Source organism: Canis lupus, chromosome 7, assembly GCF_048164855.1.
Source record: "Canis lupus baileyi chromosome 7, mCanLup2.hap1, whole genome shotgun sequence".
Lineage (NCBI taxonomy): Eukaryota > Metazoa > Chordata > Mammalia > Carnivora > Canidae > Canis > Canis lupus.
This window is the reverse complement of record NC_132844.1, coordinates 40,527,977-40,546,201: the sequence shown is the minus strand read 5'-3', so window position 1 is coordinate 40,546,201 and position 18,225 is coordinate 40,527,977. Positions and strand designations below refer to the sequence as shown.

The window sequence follows — 18,225 nt, the reverse complement described above, 5'->3', positions numbered from 1 at the left end:
TATCTTCCAGTATATGACTGAAAGAACTCGATTAAGATGGACTAATTTAATGTTGCCACTTAAAAAAATTAACTGATTTGTTTAAAAGTTTGTGGGAAATATGGGGATGATAGCAGGTTGTAGACCAGATTAGTATTGTTTTATCTTCAATTTTAATTCCTAATTCTAAAAGTCTTTTGTCAATTTGAATGAAAATGGATCATTAGAAGAGCCTAGTTTGACTATTAAGGGTTTGACAAAGCTGTATTATAAGATACTACATTATAAACAATATATTCAAAGTGAATATCTTATAAATACAAATTGCAAAGACATTTATTTAAATATGTTCATAATCATGCACATAGTTTTTTTTTTATTGTGGTTTAAAGAATTGCCTTGAAACTCTATCCTTTTATATATGGTGTCAGTCTCCTGACTGAAGATGACAATGGGTAATGTATTGCTTTATTAAAATTTTATACCATTTTTCCATTGTTTTAATTCAACATTTGGTCTCTAGGAAATATGCATGAAAACAATTCAGTTATTCCCTGAGAAACTTTTTTTACACAAAACAATAATCTGGTACTGCCTAGTCAGATATCTATAAACTTCAGTTAATCTAGTGCATAAAAGTCACTTGAGGTCTTCATTAAATGGTGATCCTATACCTTATTATTTGTTGTTACAGACAGACTTTGAAAAGGATGTAGACATTGCCTGTCGATCAGGTAAGAATATTTGGATTTCAAAAATATCATTAGGGGGATCCCTGGGTGGCGCAGCAGTTTGGCGCCTGCCTTTGGCCCAGGGCGCGATCCTGGAGACCCGGGATCGAGTCCCATGTCGGGCTCCCGGTGCATGGAGCCTGCTTCTCCCTCTGCCTGTGTCTCTGCCTCTCTCTCTCTCTGTGTGTGACTATCATAAATAAATAAAAATTAAAAAAAATATCATTAGGGATGTTAAATCATTTTATGATTTTGATTTTAAAGACAGTGCTAAAGTTTACACATCACGTATTCATGTAGATTAATAAATAGAACCTTTCAAAGGCAAGCATTGTAATAGCAAATTGTGGTGGAGGGGAGAGAGTAGGGGATGAAGGAAAAATGAGGATTGACAGAGAACTAAGAATGGTTAATAGAAAACACAGTGACAACAGAAAAGTGAGGACTTGGAAACATAAGACTTCTGTTCCACTGCTTACTGGTTGTCAGGTGTAAGGCCAGTCAGTTTGGCCTCTTTTTGCCTCACTTTCATCATTTGTGGAATATGGGTTGTTGCAAGGTTGAAATACATCCTGTGTGTTTGTGTGTATCATAGCTGCTGCCATTGCTACATTCTTAGTGGGGCCCAAGAAGAAACCATACAGCACTCTCTGCCTTAGAGGGCTGGGGTCCTGGGAACAATGTCTGTCCTCAGTCTGGGACTAAATTCTCACCAGGGGTAGATGACTCAAGAGTTTGAAAGGAATCTCTTCATTTTTGGATAATTCCAGCTGTTGCAAATGTTTCTTTCTGTTGGAATATATAATATACCTTATTTTTACCTTGTATTCATTGACTTTAGTGCTGCCTTCTAGAATAAGAGTGGCTGTCTATTTCATCTAAGTATCCAGATGTTTGGAGGCAAATGCTATTCAGTCTAATCCAAGCCCTTATTTTCCAGACCAAACAAACTGTGGTTCCTCATTTATTCCTCATAGCACCCTCCTGAGCAGCCATGGCGCCCACGTAGCCTCCAATTTGTCAATAATTTTTAGATTGTGCCCAAATGTCAGCAATTCTCACAGTTGGCTCTTTATTTATATTAATGTTATCGACATTTGCATCTCATTTCATAGCACCTGGTACATTACTACTTGCAATTTGTTGTCATCTGAAATCCCTAAGACTTTTTTTAGTAGTTGTCAGAATTTTACTGGTAGAGGATTGTCTAAAGGTTCTGGAATTTTTTCCTTGAAGAAAAATCTAGCCTTGCATTTATCTCTATTTGCTATTTTGCTAGTCTCAGGTTAGCATTCTGTCCATTTGAAATTTTTTGGGTATTGAAAGTTTGATAAGAATACCTTCTAAATATTTATTCAAACTGTCAATAAAGGAGTTGGATGGGAAGGCGGTGAGTATAGAACCCTGCTTTGGTTATAGGGCACCTCCCACCCACCCCACACTGATTCCCTTTAAGTATACTTTTCAGATTCAGCTCATAACTATAAAACATCTTTGCAGGCTCTGAGATTACAGAGTTGTCATAATCACAAGACTATGAGAGACTAAGTTCATATTCTCATTTCTGAATTCAGTGAAAATACTCTATGAAGAGTATGGTCATAGCAGAGCAGTAGAAAAACTGTCATAACTTGGCAACCCATAGTAGGCCTGGGGGTAGGGTATGAGGAATCACTCTTTCATGTTTAATATCTAGAAAAATATTGCTAAGAAACAATCTTTTTTTTTTTTTTTTTTTTTTTTGCTAAGAAACAATCTTGTGAGTGTTTGGTTTCCAAAGTCTACCATTTCTGTTTTTGGAAAACTGATGAAACATTTTCCTTTGCTCTATCTGCTCTCCATAATTTCTCAAAGATCACTAGCCATGGTGCCAGGTTCTACATCTGTATTCCAAGATGGATGTGACTTGTCTGGGGTCCAGAAGCCTGACTTTCTTTAAAATGATTAGGTATTCATTTAATTCCTATTTTCCTACATTTAATTAGTTTCCTTTCAGCCTTTTTTGGTGTACTCTTTATACAGTTCTTCTTGATAGAGAACCAAAAGAGGAAAAAAATGGTTCTGTCCAGACCTACAATGTTAGCATTACCTGGGAACTTGTTAGAAGTGCAGATTTTCAGGCCCTCCCCCAGACCTACTGTGGGGTGGGGTACAGTTATCAGTGTTCTCACAAGCCATCCAGGTAGTCTGATGCATGTGATGCTGGAGAACCATTGTATTAGACCATCCTCCCCAAGCCTGCTCTTTTGTTAAATATACTCCATCTCCCCAGACTTCATTTCATTCTGGGATTTAGTATTCCTAATACAGCCCAGGACCATTATCTTATTGGAAAATATTTTTGTGGTGTTTTCATTTTTTTTGTCTCTGCCCTTTTTAACTGAGTTCATCAGGAGCTTGCCTCTGAGTTTTTCTATAGGCCTCCTGTTCAGTTCAATTTTAAAGTTTCAATTCATGGACTCTGAGTTTTGTTGACTCCAAGTTTTGTTGAAATTCACTTTCCCAAAGGGTGGAATATATACTGATTATGCAAAATATATAGGCACTTTTTGTCTTGCTGTGTTGTGTTTGCATTTTGCGTTTTACAACTTAATTTCTCATAAAAGTCTCATCACTTCAACATCATGTTTGTATGTGTAAGTAATATGAATTTGTTTATGTTTCCATTCAAAATTTGGATATCCATTTTAAGCAAGTCCAAGAGGCAGACATATCTCTCATATGGAGTATACACTACTTCATAAGAAGAATTATATTTCCCCAAATACTTAAGATACACAATTTTTCAGTAAAGATAGCTGTGTCATGTGATAAAAATATGGTAACTCTAACTGCAAATCATATTAATGATGCAAAATAAACATATCTTGTACAAATACAGACAATAAAATCAATATTTAGTACCAAACTTGCCTTTATAGTTTCTAATATATTTATAAAAGTATAAAATTATGTATGTCCTTAAAGTAATGTGACTGGTTTCCATAACGGGCCTTTAAATTGTACTGCTTTAAATTTTGGATTAGTTTTTGCATGCAGTTAAAGATTTAAAATATTCTTCCCTGAATTTGGAGGTTTTTTTAAAGTATTTTATTTATAATGTCATTAAGTCTGTTAATTTAACATGCTTTGCCCTGTAATGTTTTTAGATAAATTTTTTCTGGCAATCGCAATTCATTACTGATCTGAGGTTGGGAAATGCTAAAGTACATTTTTTAATTGAATTATTCTGCTTTTTAAAATTATAAATACAAAAACTTACAACCAAATTATGGATTAATAAAAAAATATGTAGATACAGATTTAACAGGATTTTTAGTGTCTGAAATAAAGAGACCTAATACAGTAATGAAATACAGTATCTCTAAAGATAAAAGATACTCCATGAATGATGCATTTTTTTGAATGATGCATGTTTGAAATCATTTTGAAGCCTTCTTTGTAGTTGGGAAAGATATAATCTGTTTTTTAATCTCTGCTTTAATGAATAATCATGATGCTATTGGAAAATTGAATAAAAATGGGTAAAATTCAATGTATCTGAAACTTTTCATTAGGAAACAACAAACTAAATATTTTTTTTTCAAACTAAATATTTTATAGTCATCTGCCTAAAGAAATTTTCGGCAACAATTGCTCTGCTTTGTAGGTAGAGCAGAGAGTTAAGTGCACATGTTGAGCCACCTTGCACACAGTGCTTTTCTGTTTGCTTTCAGTACCAAAACTACCAAGAATACTTCTTCAGAATTTCATTCTTCCCTACCTCAAAACTGATATTTGTTTACAGCTAAGCATTCCTCAAGTCATTCTATTATTATCTATTAAATATGACTTTCTTCTCATATAGAGACAGAAGAAAAATGCTAAAGTACATTTTAATTAAAAATTCTGAATTCTTTTGTTAGTTTATTTTGGTTTGGTTTATGTTTTCATTTCCACCCCTCCCCCCCTTACTGCCAGTTATCATGCATTTTGAATTTTTCTAAGTCATTATTTTTCAAGCTTTCAATTGGATAGAGTTTTCAGAAGCTCATACAGTTTTTTCCTGCTTAAAATCAGTGGCAATTTTAATACCACCTCGAGGGCATTCGAGCATATGGATTGATCTTGTAAAGAAATTCTTTTTTTTTTCCCCACATGGAACTGAAGATGGTAAATACTTTTGAACCCTGTATCTACCTTGACCATATGGGCTTCACAGATAAATGCTCATTAATTTTCAACATGCATAATTTTGGAGGAATTTCTAATGCAGTATGATGAAATTCTCATTGATTACCTCTTTCAAGAAGTATTTTAATGAATAGAACTTGTAGAATTCTTTAGGGGAAAAGCCTTTGAGAGAAAGTCAAATTCATGTGAAATATGTCCATGATTTCATTAAACTCTTTGCAATAGCTTGATGGAGAAACTTCTCTGGTATCTGTCTTTCCTCTGGAAAACTATGCATATAGTATTGAAATTTTTGGAAGTCCATTAGTCATATATGTTTTAGCTATGAACTACCTGAGATTTATGAAGGCATGTCAGAATCAATAAAGAGTGATTGAGTAATCTGAGCCATATACAAACAATAGATATATAATGTTTTAAATATTATTTTTTATTTTTTTCAGGAAATTTTTTCATAGAAAGATGGCAAAATGCAGTAGTGAAAAAATAAAAACACATTAACTTTCTTTTATGAATTTGTATATCCTAATTTACAGTTCTTCATAAGGATATTGGTCCTTGCCGAGCAGCAACAATAACAGGAACACTCTCTAGGATTTCTCTAAATGATGATGAAGAAGAAAAGGGAACAAATCCTGAAGGGCTTAGCTATTCCACACTGCCTGGAAACGTCATTTCCAAAGTCATTATCCAGCAACCCACGGGTATGCATATGCCCATGAGTATGAATGAGCTGGGCAATCAGTGTTTGAAAAAAGAAAACAGTGAATTGCGAAGAACTGTGTACTTATGTACAGATGACAATTTGAGAGGAGCTGATATGGACATAGTCCATCCTCAAGAAAGAATGATGGAAAGTGACTATATCGTGATGCCCAGAAGTTCTGTAAATACCCAGCCATCAATGAAAGAGGAAAGCAAAATGAATATTGGTATGGAAACCTTGCCACATGAAAGGCTATTGCACTACAAAGTGAATCCGGAATTCAACATGAATCCACCTGTCATGGACCAGTTCAATATGAACTTAGATCAACACCTTGCACCCCAGGAACATATGCAGAATTTGCCCTTTGAGCCTCGCACAGCTGTGAAGAATTTCATGGCCTCTGAGTTGGATGATAATGCAGGACTATCAAGAAGTGAAACTGGGTCAACGATATCAATGAGTTCATTAGAGGTAAGCAATAGAATAAACCTTTTCTTGATATTTGAAATATTTGATATTTAAGAAATTGACTCATATGATACTGAGGAAGAAGAGTGACTCTTGCAGTTATGTATCATCCAAAAATTTTTGGCATGTTGGAATTAAGATTCAAGACATACTTTTTTTTTCCAGTGGTACATCAGAATGCTCTTTTTCAAGATCATGTTTTGAAAAAGGAGCCCTCTATATTTAAAAGGATATCAGTCATAATTCTTTCAAATGGGAACCAAGTAGAGCACTCATAAAGATGAAAAATAGAAGGTTCTCCTGATGTTTCTCAGGTACCAGAGATAATATTTTGGTGGCTAAAATAGCTCCTGGATGGTATTACAAGCTTAAGCCCAAAGCTGGATCTTCTGTGTGAAGGCATCCATTAAAAAAAAAAAAAAAATTGGAATGTTTCTGTGGAGTCTTCCATTACTCTGATTATAAACTCTATTTTTATGTTAGATCAATATCTTTCAGAGTAAATGTTTTGCTCTCAGCCCTTGCATAATGACGACCACTAAAATTTTTTATCTTAAATTGTGAACTCTTAGGAGAAATGAACATCGATTAAGAGTCAGGACTCTGAGGTCCGACCACATGACTTTTCTTTAAAAGCAAAGTTCCCTCAGTTTCTTTTCTACTCATAAAGTACACAGTAGTCAACAGTTGTCAATATCATTCATATTAAATTACAATCAATCAAGTAAGATCTAAGGAATGTGTCTTATTTTTTATTTCCACATATCATGTTACTGTTTTGTATGTGACTTTTATATCTTGTACCTTGAAATTTTGCTGTAAACCTACTGCTGATATATTACAATGTGTCTTTAGTATACAATGCAATACGTGCACTCTTTTGTGTGTATTATGAATTGTTTTCATATGATAGATTATTTCATAAGACACTATGTGAGAAAGACACTATAACTGGTTGCTTAACCTTTCCATCAGAAATATGCTGATCATTATATGTTCTAGTGTTCAAAAGTGCCCAGAGGCAGTTGTCCCTCCTTTCTCCCCACAAATCCTTTCCTTCTACTAGGTCAACATGAAGAGAGATCTGGTAAGGCTAGAGCAATTTGGTGAGTAGTGTGATTGTGACTTTTTTCCCAACTGGATCAAGAAACTTCTAGATGGGAAAAATGGGAAAGTAGATGGGATCTAGAATAAATCCCTAGATTCTAAATCAATCTTAAACAGAATAGGGTTTCTGAGATGAATCATCTCTGAGAACCAAAAGCATGAGACAGTGAGGCCAAGTTAATTCTAGAGTGGCAGGAACTCTCACTACCACTAGACAAAAGTGTCCTGTCCTTCTGAATTAGCAGAATAGCTACTATTTCTCTTTTTCTAAGTTGTGTATCCCAGAGACTAGGAGGTCTATTACAGTATGGCCACATAAGTACAAACTACATATTTATGCAAAATCACAAACGTTTCAAAAGGATTTTCACTGAGTTGTGAGTATAATAATATAACATCATAAGTAATCATAATTCTGATGTACTACTTGAAAATCATAATGACCATATGAGTCTTCTCTATAGAATGACTCTTTAAAATGTGCTAAAGGGGTTAGAATAAAATTGCATTAAAATATCTTACTTAATATAAAAATGCTTTACATCTAAAAGCCTAAAATCCTTTCTGGGTTTGATATTGTATAGGTTGTGTGTACTTGAACAATAGACTAAATTTCCAAGTGTTCCTCTGTTCAGTTTGCAATTTTCCAAATCTCTATATCCTTATTATTAAGTATAAGCATCATATATAACTGTGATTCAGCCAAAAGATCTGCATTTAAATAACTTAGAGATCATAAGGCTTACATCTTGAAAAGGAAGAAAATTCAGGATTCAGAATGAAAATTCGGTTCCTCATTTTCATTCTTTAAAAGAGTTCAATAGTAATTGCTTATGGTGACCATTTTAGGAGACAGCTGAAAGAAAATATGTAGATGTGGGAATTAATAATAAAAATTAGCATTTATATAGCATTTTTCATTAGCAGATCCTCAAATCACCTTAAAAACATGAATTAATTAATCTTCACAACACCTCTGTGCAATGGATAAGTTGTTATAATCCTTGAAGTAAAGTAATTTATTCAAGGTTACAGAGCAACTGCATAGTACATCCAGGAAAAGAATCTTTCTGTCCTGATCAATTTTATGCTGTCTAAAAGAGACAGTAATGTGTCTGGACATTAGCAGGAGAGCAACTTTAAAGTTAGTTTTAACCCTTGACAGACACATGGTCTTATGGTGAATAAAGACACAAAATGGATAAAACATAGGTATCACAACTAGCAGATTTTGGAGATAGAACTGTGACCCATGAAGATGAAGTTGATGGTGCAGCTTTCCTTATGAGCAGGGGGACGCATTGTCAAATGGAGTTATCAACTCTGCTAGACTGTATCTGCAGGGCCAGCCAGTGGGGAAGATGACATCCTGACATCAGAGAAAAAGCCAAAAGATGACTGGAGTGAGTATCTACATAAAGAGAGGATCAACAGTGGCCAGGAGGTGCCTGGAGTCTTAGAAGACAATGTGAAGAGACACAAGTGGGTGAATATGTATTTGACATGAGGCCCAAGCCATAGAATAATTTGAGTCATCTTCCACTCTGAGCAAGAAGAAAGTTCAAAACCACAGGAACATCCAGCCCGGGAAGCTGCAGCAGCAAAGGATGCCCAGGTGCATCTGGATCCTTTCAAGAATAGAATAAAAGCGATGTTCATGTTAATTCAGGAAGTTTCTTCCAGAGAAGTGGGTATTCACAAATTGCCATGGTGGGAGGTGGAGTTGGGGAGAGAAGGAAAAGAAGATAAAAGCTACCAGTTTGTAGCACAGAATGTGGTAGGCATAAGGAAGAGAGAAGGCAAGAAAAACCAAAGTTTGAGGGAGAGAAAACGAAAGCCAAAGAGTGGGTAAGCATGTAGTACTTATTCATATAAGTGGGAGGTAACGAAGAAGGAGGGAGGCTCCCCAATCCTGAAAGCAGTGCCAGAAGAAAAGGTTCTAGGCTCCAGGGGAGTTTGTTTAGCTAACCTCCAGTTATTGAGTATAAAAAAGTTTGATGAATGCACAAAGTTTCTTGGCATAACAGCTTATCCAGATTTTCTCCCTGCCTAATATTATCTTCTTTTTTTCTTCTTCTTCTTTTTCTTATAATGTGTTATCTTCCATCTTCCAAACTGTATCCATTCTCAGAATGGGCTTGATGAGCAATTCTGAAAATTTTAGTTTCTGAAAGATTCAGTTTCCACAACAATAGGATAATTGCGATTTTAATATGGTAGAAATCCTCACAATGGCTCCAGCCCTCAATATCCTCTAAGTGCTTTAAGGTTAAGAAGAATAGAACTGTCAGGAGTGACTGGGTGGCTTAGTCAGTTAAGTGTCTGACTCTTGATTTTGGCTCAGGTCATAATCTTGCAGGTCATGGGATCTAGCCCACATCGGGCTCCTTGCTCAGCATGGAGTCGGCTTGAGATTTTTTAAGATTTTTTCTCCTTTGCCCCCTCCAAAATAAATAAATAAATATTTTAAAAATATTTTAAAACTGAAGAATAAAACTGTCAGCACTTAAGTCATGCACCTTCAATTAATGAAAAAAAATGTGTTGATATTTGGTGTGTATATAAAGCAAGTAACCACGAGGTGCTATGGAGCAGGTAGGGAAAATAGAGGTATCATAGTTCTCAGGTCGTTTTGAGGACTATGAAACAGTTTCAATTTTGGATTGTGGTTCTATTTATTCTTTGAAAAATTCTAGATATTATAAGAAAATGGGTCAGTATTTGCTTTGAACCTTTGGAACAGTGGCATTTATTCCAAAGCCTATAGCTGTTATATTTAAATAATAAACATTTCCTCACTCAAAAATCTTCCCAGTTTGTATGCATGTCCTGGACCTGTTTGGCACATGGCCCATTCTGCACCTTTTCCCCCTGTGTCACTCAAGATTGATGCAGGTTCCTGTATTTCTGGGATATCCCAGAATATTCCTGGATATTTCTCCCCTGCACATTCTGCTTTGGATACCATTTTGTGTTTCTTTAGTGACAGTTCCTTAATGCTTCCAGCTTTGCCCAGGTGCCTCTGGGCTTAAGTCACAATGCCATGTTCCTTTGTCCAGCCTGGGGGGATAGTTACTTCTGCTAATCTCTAGGTTACCTTGGCAATCCTGTATGTGGCTTCTCAGCTTCACTATCACTAGAATTCTTATGAAACAATTTGCTTAGAGGTAAATACGTTAAGTGGTTCCTCTTATTCTCCTGAAAAATTGTGTCTTAATTTTACTTCTTTATGCAGAAACCCTTAATGACTAGTCAGAGTTAGATAGTAGATTACAAAATGGTTTTATCAAGAGCAGAAAGTTTTGCTACTCTAGCTTTTCTGACCCTCTCAGTATAAATTTAACTATATATCTGAAAACATTGTCAGATAAGTCTCCCTCAATTTGTAAATGGATAGAAAGGGACACCATTCTAGGCTCTATTTTTACACTCCAGTTTTCTATACATGAATTATAGAACTCTCACCATAATGGTTTTTAAAGGTAAAACATGTTAGCTATAATGTCACATCACAGTTACCTCCCATAAAGCTCTGGTGAGGATCAAATTAGATAATGTATGTGAAAACCCTTTGAGAATTATAAGAAGCACTTTAGGTGTAAGTTTGTGTTGTTATTATTTCATTACCATTATATCTTGAATTTCTGTAAAGAAGCTTGAATGCTGTACTGCTAAATCAGTATTTAGGGCTTTAGACAAAATATTATAGCCTCACTTGGGAGCTTGGAGACTCTAACAGGAACCATTATAGATCTGATCATTGTGCAGAAGTCACTTTTTCTTTTTTTACATTTTTTTCTCACATAGCTGTGGTGAAAGGAGGGCTTGCTCTTCTTTGGTGTTTTGTTTTTGCTCCTAGATTTGAGAATTTTGTCTTTTATGCAAGCATGCAAACAAAATTAGCTTCAATAAGTCATTTTTCAAAATTAATTATCCTCAGGTTTTATTTTCACAGATATTTTGAATGGATTTAGTATCAAAGCTTTCTCATTGAGTGTGTTCATTGTTCACTATGTAATAAAACTTTTAATGGCAGTCATATCATACTGCCATTTATTAGTCACTGCAATTTATTCCTTGCAGCAAATTTTCTAGTGTTTGGTCCAGTTTAATTTGAAGTGACACAAACAATGAATTATTCCCTTTGAGAAACTATTCATCATTCTAGAGGATTTAGATATGGAGAGATGCCTCAATGCATAAAGTTGCTAAGCATTCCTCTGTATAGCCTCATGCTCTTGTGCATTTCCTTACTCTTAAATTTCCCTGTTTTTTTTTTTTTTTAACTTCCATTAGTGATAAGCTTGCATTCCCCTCAATTGTCTTGATCCTTTTGGCTGTCAATTCATTCATAATGGTTTTATTTGTGTATTTAGTTTGCCTACTTATCCATATTCTCCCAAAGAATGAGAAAAACAACAAAAAACAAAAACAAGAAATAAGTCATTATTTTGGACTTGTTTAGCTTCTTCAATTATTCATCAATAATTTTGTGAATTATTGTGCCAGGCCCTTTGGTAGATGCTGAAGATACAAAAAGTGATCAAGACAGATGTGGATCCTATCCCTGTGGTGAATAAACCCTATGGAAAACATATAGAATTAATTGGTAACAAATGAGTAATCTAAGAGTGTATTAGACTGGATAAGGACCATGGAATGTGAGGGAGAGACTTGATAAGGTGGTAAATCACTGGTAACATTTCTAGTAACAATCAGCAAAAATATTGAAGTGCTGTATGGGGAAAAGTTAAGAAGGAACACGGCTTATGAGGACCTATCTGGAGGATGAGGGGATGTCTTAGGCAAAAGAAACTACAATACAGAGATAGAAAAGAGTTTGGAATATTTTCACAGGATTAGAAGTCCTGTGTAACAATTGGTGAGCCTCTTAAGAGATTGTCAGCCATAGGAAGAAGAAACCAGATTTTGGAGAGCCTTGTAAAACAACTGAAGTAAACAAGGACTATTAAGTGAAAGATTGTCAGGATCATTTCTCCACCCATCCATCCATCCATCTATACATCCATCCCTTTGATGGTTTGGGGGAAAGGATCAGAATCCAGTGGTACTAGGAGAGGGGATAGAGCAGAAAGTTGGAGGACAGTTAGGGAGCTACCAAAGTTATCCAGACAGAATAGGAGACTGTCTTTGATTGTAGAGGTGAAAGTGAAGATGGACAAGAATAGGTGGATCAAGAGAGATTTCAGAGGTGAACAGATACCAATTGCTGGTGGATTTGATATACAGGGTGAGAGATGGGGGGAACGAAATGTCTAAGTCTGACTTGACCAACTAGATATATGACATTTTCTGTAATGGGGAAGACTGTAATGAAGAAGAAAAGAGTGTTTGGAACTTAAAAGATGATATTTACCACCATGGAATGAATGCTATCATCCAGGAGACAAGAGGAAAAAAAGATAATTCAGGAACTCAACACTTAGAAGACAGTAAGATAAGGAAGAGCCACCAAAGGACACTTCAGAATGAGCTACAGCAAACAGGAGGGGGATAAAGAAAAGCTAAGATCATGTGCTTTCTTGAGGAAATGATTAAATTTCAAAAGCCTCTGACAGTCCAGCAAGATAAGGACAGAAAGTTGACCCTGGGAATTGACCAGATGGAGCTCATCAGAGACCTTGACAAGAATTTTAATAGAGTGTTGAGGATAGAATACAAGTTAGGGTGAATTCTAAATGGAAAATTAGGAAAAGGAAACCACATATAAGAACTGAAAAGATTTCTTTTTATCACCCACTATGACAAAAAGGTTTATTTTTATTTTTGTATCAAGTTATTTGAGAAGTTGGGGATGTATAGACAGAGGGATTCATATCTCCATGAAATATTTTATTACCACCCTGGCTTATTTTAAATTTATGTGTAGCAGTTATTCAGTTATCAACTTAATCAGAAAAATTGTTATGACTTATTTTTATTGATAGAATCTCATTTTTTAAACATATAACCGCTTTTTCTAACCAGTTTTATACCTTACAGTAACTTCCCAGAAAACTCAGAGGGACATTTGAATAAACACATAAGTCAGTCACAGTTTCCACAAACTTTAAGTGCTTTGAAAGACTTTCCAACATACTGCACTGTATACCAAGGATGATAAAATTGAACACTCTGGTTCTTGCATTACACCATGATTTCCCAGTGCCAGATATCTCTTTAAGAGAAACTAGATTTTGCAATGGAAGATACATCATGGAGGTACAGGTTGGCTCCTATTTGTTATTGTATCATTGCTCATAAAGTATCTCATGTTTGAATGGTTTTTAAGTTGTTGTAGTCAACACAAATTCTTTTATATTGCCATTAGATTTTTATCTCAAATAAGTATCATATTGATTTTTTTTTCTCTTTTAAAATATAATTGATGAATAAAAGTTAATCTGCCTGACCTTACTTTATGGCTAGAAGACATCTCTGTCCTCTTGGGTTGACTGGGTCCTCAAATATTATTCTTGCTAAATCACTGGTAACATTTCTAGTAACAATCAGCAAAAATACCACAGGCATCTTGGCTATAAAATATTGCCACTCTTACCCCTGAGCTAGTAGTGAGAGACAGTGGATAAAACACAAGGTTTGGAGTCAGAAGATCTGAGTGTGAATCCCAACTCATTTGCTTACTACCCAGGTGAAGTAAACAGGTTTATTTTAACTATTCTGGTCCTCATTGTTCCTAATTCATGGAATAGGTATAAAAAGTACTTTCCTGACCATCCCACAGGGCAGTTTGTACAAATGTTAAAGTACTTTATAAACTATGAAAGGTTGATACACTTGGTCAGTATTATGGGTCATACTTGGCCAGTATTATGGGTATACAAAATAATAGGACAAACTGCCATATTTTTCCCATTCTCTAATTTTTAAATCTTCACTGCTCATCCCCGCCACCATCATCTTTAAGCTCTTTTGACTGAAATCTTTCATTTATTTATTTCTTAGTCTAATCCTTCAATGCTATAGTTATGCTATAGCTTTATGTTAGAATTTAAATTTTATAGAACTTAGAAGGGAAGGAAATCTATTTGTAGGAGTATATCCATTTTTTTCATATTTTATATCAGTGTAGGTGCATAGGTGACATCAGCTGTCAGAAGCGGAATCTCTTTCTGCTGTTCTTCTAGGTTTCCATCTTTTTTCTTGTTCCTAAAATATGGAACCTTTAGTGACATGCGTCCATCAGCATTCCTAGTTCTTAGCTACACAGCTGTACATTCGGAAACAGAGCAACATACGGTTCTTATGACCTTTGGCATAGGACCCCTCAATGCATGCAGCAGAAGGGCCTCTTACTCTGCTGGCTAGCTGAAACTTTTTCATAAGATCTCACTAATTTTTAAATGGAATTCAAAGCTCATGATTAATCTTCTGTAATGATTGTTTAAAATTGTTCCCATTCTTGCATTTTTCTGTATTAAGAAAAGAATTTTGCTTAACATATACTTACAAAATATCCTGCTGAGTCACAGTGCCAAGAAGGCAAAGCATTCAAGAGCAGAATGGAAACACTGACATTCCGTATAGCATATCGCAGCAAAGAGTGATGCACTACATTGAAGCCTGATTTTTATACAATACAGTTAGATAAGAATAGTGGCGGGAGATGGCAAAGGAGGCCTGGGTGAAATGCCTTCCTATACACTGGTCTCCTTCCAGGATGTCACCAGGGCTAGGCTACCATGATACTAGAGACAAGATCAAAGTGATATCAATGGGCTATTTCCATTTAATAAAGCAATTTCCTCAATGCTCTCCTTGATCATACTTGAAGACTGGACTCTGTGATCCAGCTCCATCAAAATCAAATAATTTCAAAATTTATAGATTGTTTTTTAAACAAAATCTTTCTTTTAGAATATATCCCCTTCTGTCTAGTAAAGCATGCTTTGGGGAGTTGGTTGCATAGAGAGGCTCTGGTTCTACAGTGACATTGTAACTTTAGCTACAAAAATGTTGACATGTTTTTCAATAAATGGTATTTCTGCCTGTCTGTCTCTAGTATTTAGCAGTTACGAGAATCAACTATCATGGATAGGATTCCCTGTTAGGTTATTGAACTTAAGGTAGGTACTGGGATAGCAGAAGAGAAAGAAAAAAAAAGTTTGTCTTTACGATTACATATTCGACTGCCTAAATATTACTTGCTTCTAATGTTTATTTTTTGTTTTACCCCCACTTCCTCCAAAAAAATCCAAATTAAAACAAAACAAACCTCACATGGGAAACTTGCTTTTGTTCTCTAAAAATTTAGAGGACATTTTCTATATCTACCGGATATCTCCTTCAATACCAAATCCCTATTAGCACATGTTAAGTGTATCTTTCCTACACTAATATTTATAGAATCACACTAATTTCACATAAGTAATTTTTCCTTATTTTATCAGGCTTATTGTCTACATACTGATCTATAACTAGATCCAGGAGCTGATTAACAGAGAAGCCACAGACGAATATTGAGATATTGACATCTGCATTCATGTTTCACTAGGGTGTGGATTATTATTATTATTATTATTATTATTATTATTATTATTATTTACTAAATTAGAATAGATACTTCAGTTTCTAAGAACCAGAAATTAGGATTTTCCGATCATGGAAAATGATCAAATACCAAAAAATCCGTGGTTGAGAGATACAGAACTTTAGGACTCAAACAGAAGGCCAGAGAAATTTTGGTAGAAATGCAGACTGGAGATAGACTGGTGGGAAATTTTGAGATAACTAAATGATTTTTATCATAAAAATTTTGACATATTCTTATGTGAAGGAAATACTTGTAATACAATGATGCAGGTCATTTTATTGAAGATAATAATTTTCATTTTATTTGAATTACTTAACATAACTTTATATTGGTTTTTCTCCTTTTAAAAAATCTAACAGAGAAGAAAATCACGATATTCAGACCTTGACTTTGAGGTAAGTTTCTATGGATTTTTAAAATAATTTTAATTGCTTGAATTCAAAATTGACATATAATTACTTAAAAATATTATTCTGTAGTATGTAGGAGCTCTATATTTTATTTTTTTTTGAGCTCTACATTTTAAAAATTAAGTGAGAAGTGAAACATTTTTAATTAAAAGCCATACTATAAAACTAGGTGTAGAAAAATTTTTTTAACTTCTAATTGACTTAGATATATGCCAAACTGAGGTATTCTAGACAAGGAATTCATTTTATAAATATTAAGACAAATGAGCACTTTATGGTGAGAGTTGGATTTGATTAATTCAGTTTGTTGTGAGGTAAGAATGTTGGTTGCTTCATTTCTCACATTTATAACAATTATATTGGTTTTACTTGAGTGACTACCTGAAGAGAGTGAGAATAATGCTTTAGCTGATTAGCTAGGCTTTCTCTGGGACTTGCCTTATGTACTGATTCCTATTATTAAGTTCTCTGTGATACATTCTAGATTCTTTTTTCCAATAGTAAGTGTTGGTTCAGTGTGCTCCTGTGTTCAGTAAATGCCTTTTCACAGATATAAACAAGATGAAGATGTTCATTTTCCAATTTGCATTGAATTTATATTGATGTTGTAATATCGATGCTAGAAATTACTGAAATCATACCATTTGAGCAGCTTATGCTAAGCACAAAATTAATGATGTTTGAGCGTCACATAAAAGGCACTTATGCATCTTGATAATTGGATATGATTCATAGCCTGCTGACATAATTGGATATAATACATTATAAATTTCTCTAGCATATTTGTACTATTGTGATGCTTACATAGAACTTGGGAATCTTAGCTGATATTCCTAAAATTATGGAAGCCTTTCAGAATATGGAAACTCCTAAATCAATCATTTTGTGAATGTAGATGAATCTTGTAGCTCAGGAATATATATCAGGTACCAAAAGTGAGACTTAACTGTTTTTATTTACTACAATGGTGAACAAGCTCTAGCTTTACCCTGAAAAGGGTCCAAAGAGATTTGGTCATTTTTAGTAAGCTTTCAGACAAGAAACAAAATAATAATGATGAATCTGACCTCAATGATTATGTGGCAAAATTTCCTACTGATGCATCTCAGTTGTAGCAACCTGTGGCCTAGGATAAAAACTTCATTCTATCCTAAATTTTAGGGTACAAAGAAAAAAACATTCAGAAATCTTTTTTTCATTTTTTTATTGCCTTTTAGGGGACAAATAATTTTTTTTTCTACTCTTTAGGTAACCCAAAGTAGAGGATCATTGTGTATACATTTCTTTTTGTCCTGAAAGCAAGAAGTTATGTTAATACAAAGGAAAGAAGGTGGAAATTAATCCATGGGGCATCATTGACAAAATATAGTAAAAACCTAAATGTAAAATTAAGCCTCAAGGGAACCAATCAAAGCTATATAATCATAAGTTCTGAAAAGAAATCTAATCATATTGGATCACTTGGAGCATTAGAAAAACTATTCCTTTTTCATATATTCCCTATGGCAACTGGTACCATATTCCTTAATCGGATGCTTTTTTCCTGCTGCTTAGTATCCCAACATATAACCATGGTATTATCAAAACATTTTCTGGTAATGGAAAGATGTCAAAACTCAACAGCCCTGAGTAGTTAGCTCTTTAATTACTATGGTTATTGCATGATTGCTAGATGTGTAAAATTGGGAGGTGGGAGGACACTTTGAGATATTGCATTTTCTTGACAGACTTTTTAGTACCACTCTCCTTAGTCTGTGTGCAACTGTAGTTATGTGGCAGATATCTCATAGATGGTATTCAGAAAAATTACTGCAAGATGCAAATGCTGATAAATTTTAATATGATATATTTGTACTTTGTGGATGGTCCTTGACAAAGAGCCTGAGTTGCCTCCTTCCACTTTAATTCATGCTGGATAAATTTTGTTTATCTCAAACTACTTGCTAGTCCCCCAATTCCCACCCCATCAGCTTTACCACACAGTGGCCAACATAGGCATTTTGCCATTTACAAGCAGATTTCTATCCTGGGCTCCTGAAGATAGCTTCCCTTTAGACCATATACACTCCCCGAAATCTATACACAATAACAATA

At 34.7% G+C, this 18,225-nt stretch overlaps 1 protein-coding gene across 5 annotated transcripts in view; it reads left to right on the top strand.

Moving 5' to 3' along the window:
- Window positions 1-18,225, top strand: part of ADGRB3 (adhesion G protein-coupled receptor B3) — a 715,781-nt gene that overhangs the window by 671,462 nt on the left and 26,094 nt on the right. For 4 of the 5 annotated variants that reach the window (XM_072832455.1, XM_072832460.1, XM_072832459.1 and 1 more), the window contains 3 exons: window positions 674-713; window positions 5,420-6,063; window positions 16,081-16,116. In XM_072832455.1, coding sequence (XP_072688556.1) covers window positions 674-713; window positions 5,420-6,063; window positions 16,081-16,116 — 720 coding nt within the window. The remainder of the gene's footprint in view (window positions 1-673; window positions 714-5,419; window positions 6,064-16,080; window positions 16,117-18,225) is intronic. The other variant, XM_072832458.1, reaches the window with a different exon arrangement.